The 4,092-nt window shown below is 59.2% G+C and overlaps 1 protein-coding gene across 1 annotated transcript in view; it reads left to right on the top strand.

Annotated features, from left to right (window-relative positions):
- Positions 1-6: 6 nt before the first annotated feature.
- CRMP1 (collapsin response mediator protein 1) overlaps positions 7-4,092 on the top strand; it is a gene marked incomplete at its 5' end in the record, with an annotated part of 74,043 nt that continues 69,957 nt past the window's right edge. The window contains one exon of the mRNA XM_024741773.1: positions 7-366. Within this exon, the coding sequence (XP_024597541.1) occupies positions 7-366 (360 nt within the window). The remainder of the gene's footprint in view (positions 367-4,092) is intronic.

The following is a 4,092-nucleotide window of genomic DNA, read 5'->3' as shown; positions in this document are numbered from 1 at the left end:
CGCGCGTGGAACACGGAGGACGACCTGCCCGTGTACCTGGCGCGGCCGGGCAGCGCGGCGCAGACCCCGCGCCAGAAGTACGGCGGCATGTTCGCCGCGGTGGAGGGCGCCTACGAGAATAAGACCATCGACTTCGACGCGTACAGCGTGGGCCGCCGAGGCTCCGCGCGCACACCGCGCAGTGCTGGCCGGCTCGACGCGGTCGGCCTGCCGGGGCCCGGAGGCAGCGAGGACACGGCCAGCGACGTGAGTGATCCCTCGGGCTCGGCAGTCAGTTCGCCGGGCGAGCGCGACGAGCGACCGCCTGTGCTGCGCATCCGCTGCCCCGCGCCCCGCGACCTGCCACTCGGCCGGGACAATGTCCAGGTACCCTCGGGGCGCGCGTGGGCCGGACGGAGGGGACGGGACCCTCGGGTCGCTGGGCGTGGGGCCGCCCGAGGGCAGTGCCCGGGCAGGAGTGCTGGGGCCACTGCGGCCAGGCTTGGGAGAGCTACGGAACGCCCTTCCCCCACCCCATCATTCAGGAGGTTCGGAGAGGTTGTGCGACTCGGTCAGCGTTGGCCAGCATAGTCCGTGAGACTCCAAAGGGTCTTTCGAGATCCAGCACCCCCGCTCCTCCACTGCAGAAAGAGAGAGCGAGGTTCTGAGAAGGGAAGTAAGTTGGCTAAAGCCGCCACATGGTCCCTTAAAGCGCAGAGGGACCTCGGGTTAATTTCATCCAAGGATCCTCATTTTCTGCTTTACGAAAAGACAGGGAGCTCTGTTCCGCATTCATCCCTTCATTTATTCACTCACTCATGAGGAATTATAGAGCACCTACTATGTACCAGGCGCTGGGAGAGGTTCAGTGAAACGCCTGTGATCACATGGCTTAAAGCTTAAGCCTTTCCTGAGTGCTCCCTCTGTATTTTCCGGGGGAAGGATTTGGTTAAAGATTTAGATCGTGGGGCAGACAGAACTGGAAACCGCTAGCCGCAATCACCGACATCTTCAGAGGATGCTCCTGAGTCCCACAGCACAACGCCTGTGTGCTCACTTCACAGCAAGTTGATGGCAGAGAGGGGGTTTGAACCGGGGTCAGTAGCTTCCTAGACTTGGAGGTCGCCCCCCCCACGAAAGTGGGGAAACATCAGGGAGAGGGAACGCCAGGCCGTGGGCCCTATGGCTCATCTCCCTTTCGCTGGGGTCGCCAGAGCATTGGGGGAAGATGGGTAGACGACCCAGCTTTGGGATATATGGGTGAGGTGCTTGGAAAACGGAAGTTGGAGCACCCGAGGGCCGATGAGCTGTAGCCTTACCCCAGAACTCCATGTCTTAGCACTGCTCAGGTCCCAGGCCCCTGATAGGTGCTGGCTTCCCTGTTTAGCACTCCGGCCCCACCCTAGGACAGGGTGGGTAACAAATTCATTGTGAAAATTAAATCAGTTAATGCCGCTAGGTAGTGAGCATACAATAAGTGTTTGTTGTTTATTTGAGTTTGATCCTTATCATTTTTATTAACCCTTCTCCCCTTAAATGCTCTGAGAGGCATACAGTGAGCCCGGAGGAGGCAGAGCTTGATCTGGACAGAAATCTGGGAGGGCTTCCTGGAGGAGTGGGGTGGGGGGCTGGGCTGGCCTGTGGCTGCTACGACCCAATAGTGGGTCTCCTCCTGCCCCCACCCCCACGCCCCGGGTCTTCAGTCTCGGTAGCTCGGGAACTCTCCGTGGTCCTGAATCCTGAGCCTCGCGAGATGAAAGTCTACAGTGAGGTGTGTGTGTCTGTGGGGGTGTGTGTGCAAGGAATGGAGATATCGAGAGGGTCCCGTCTCCTTGCCCCTATCCCTTCTATATCTTGCCCTGCCCACCTCCTTCCCTAGTGTCCGACCTCGCTTGGGATCCAGGCTTCACAGCCCGAGCGGGAGGCTTCGGGGCCGCGGACCAAGAAGCCGGGGCCAATACCGGAGAATCCTAGTTTCCAGTCAAGGCTCTGCGTCCTCTTGAGCCTCAGCTTCTTCATCTGTGAAATGGGGGTGGCATCTCCCAGCCTCTCTCAAGGCGTGGTGGAGTATCAGGGAGGCGAGAGAGCTTTGTGCACGGCCGGGAGCTGTGCAAGAGCGTCCCTGATGGACCTGCAGTCAATGTCACCAAAGCCAGCATCGCCCCTGGGCTCTGTCTGGGACGGCTCCGCAGCCGCGCCTCGGCCCTTGGGGACGCTGATCCCTTCACCTCTCCCACTGCTCTTTCTTCTCCCCCACTAGCCTTCTCCCCTTTCTCCATTGCTTCCCGGGTACTGGACAAAAGGCAGCGCCTCCGGCGCGCCAAGGGCTCCAGGAGCACGCGAGGTTCGGAACTGTGGAGCCTAGGTGATCGTGGTCTCCCTTGTGGGGGAGAGTTTTACTTTCTGCGGACCGAGCAGCCACGGGGTTCGGGTTCGGGGGCCGGCGGGCCTCGCTGGTCCTGAGCTTTGCAGAGGGTGCCGGGGCCCTTCCCCCGCGCCCGTAAAGCTCTTTCCCGGGGAGGGAGGAGGGGTTTCTGCGGCGCAGGCGCAGCGTTTGCCGAGGCCCAAGGCTGTGCAACTGCGGCGCTTTGTACCCGGGAAGTCCACTTGGGAGCGGTGGTCTGTTTGGCCAATAGCAGACGAGTGCCCCTCCCCCTATACGCAGGAGGTCTCCTCTCCAATCCTGGAGCTTCCCTGCCCAGACTGAAGCCTGGGAGGGGCCCTGGTTCGTGGAACCTAGCCCTTAGCAACGCTGAGGAAGGGGATGTAGAGTCAGAGAGAGGGAGACCTGCAATTTCCGGTCAGCAACAAGAATTTAGACCCCAACTCAGAGCCAAGAATGAGCTCTAGACAAGTTGTGCAGGAACCTGGCTTCCAGATACTGCTCTGCTGCAGCTCACATGCTTTGTATCTAAGATTTCATTCTATCTCTGTAAGCCTCAGTTTCGCCCCTGTGAAATGGGAAACTTATGGCCTAGTGTTCCTGGAATACTAAGCCGTTTCTATTTTGTGAACATAAAACCCTATCTCCACTTTAAGGCCCAGGCATCTCTGGCCTTCTGTCCTGGACTGGAGGACTGGCCTCCAGGTGGCAGTGGAGGTAAAGGCTTCAGGCCCTAACCTGAGTGGTGGGAGCTTTACCAGGCCTGGCACCCCCACCTCTGTGTGGCAGCTGGAAGTAAAGAAGGTGGGGTCTTTTTACCGAGCCTGTGGGTTTGGGTTTTATAGGCAAAAAGTAGAAGGTTGGCATTTTAATCTGCCTGGATTTGGGAGGCACCTGTCTAGCCCTATGGGGGCTTACTAGGGCTCCCCCGCTTTCCCCCTCTTCCCTCTTTCCTCTTCTGTCAAGAAGTTAATCAAGCTAGCCCAGGACTCCTGCCCACCTCTCCCCAAAGCAACACCTGTATTACGGGTGCTGGGTCTGGTGTCCACTCTCCACTGGGAACCAGGACATCCTTTTCCCCCTCCTGACCGCTAGCCTGTCCTAGGGGCTCTGGGCTCCTTAGTGCCAATGGTCTGGCTCTGCAATCAGCAATCACTGTCTGGTAGACAAGCCTCTGGGGATAAGCCGGTGGCCCCAATGGCAGGGGGCCCTGTGATGAGAGAGGGGCTGCAGGCAGTAGAGCAGGTCAGTCACTAATTAGGGCTTTGTCTCTGGGGTCCCTGCTGCAGGGAGGGAGGGAGGCTGGTTCAATGATGGGGGTGGGAGGAGTGGCAGGGAAAGGTTTTATGGAGAAGCCCTAGGAGGTGAATCTGGGAGAATAGATAGACTTCTGTCTGAGGTAAGATATTCAGAGAGAGGACACAGTTTGAATAAAGGCTTGGACTTAGGGCTGGAGATGTGCTCGGTCTATTCAGGGAGTGGCGCAGCGGAGGGACTAACGCAGGCTGTGGAACGAGAGGCCTGGGCTGGATCCTGGAGGGCCTCGAGCGCACCAGCAGCCGGGGCGGGTTCTGGGCACCCGGCCCACACTCCCTCTCCCACGCAGATGTTCGGGGAGGCCTGCAGATGCACTGCTGCACACCTGTGGCGCTGCCCACGGCCTCTGCCTGCGCACCCGAAGTTCATCTCTGGCTTTTAAAGGAGCCCTGAAAACCAGACCTACCCAATCC

This window comes from Neophocaena asiaeorientalis, unplaced genomic scaffold (genome assembly GCF_003031525.2).
Source record: "Neophocaena asiaeorientalis asiaeorientalis breed wild unplaced genomic scaffold, Neophocaena_asiaeorientalis_V1.1 scaffold218, whole genome shotgun sequence".
In the NCBI taxonomy this organism is placed as follows: domain Eukaryota; kingdom Metazoa; phylum Chordata; class Mammalia; order Artiodactyla; family Phocoenidae; genus Neophocaena; species Neophocaena asiaeorientalis.
Note: the sequence above shows the minus strand (reverse complement) of the source record. Positions and strands in the feature narration are given on the sequence as shown.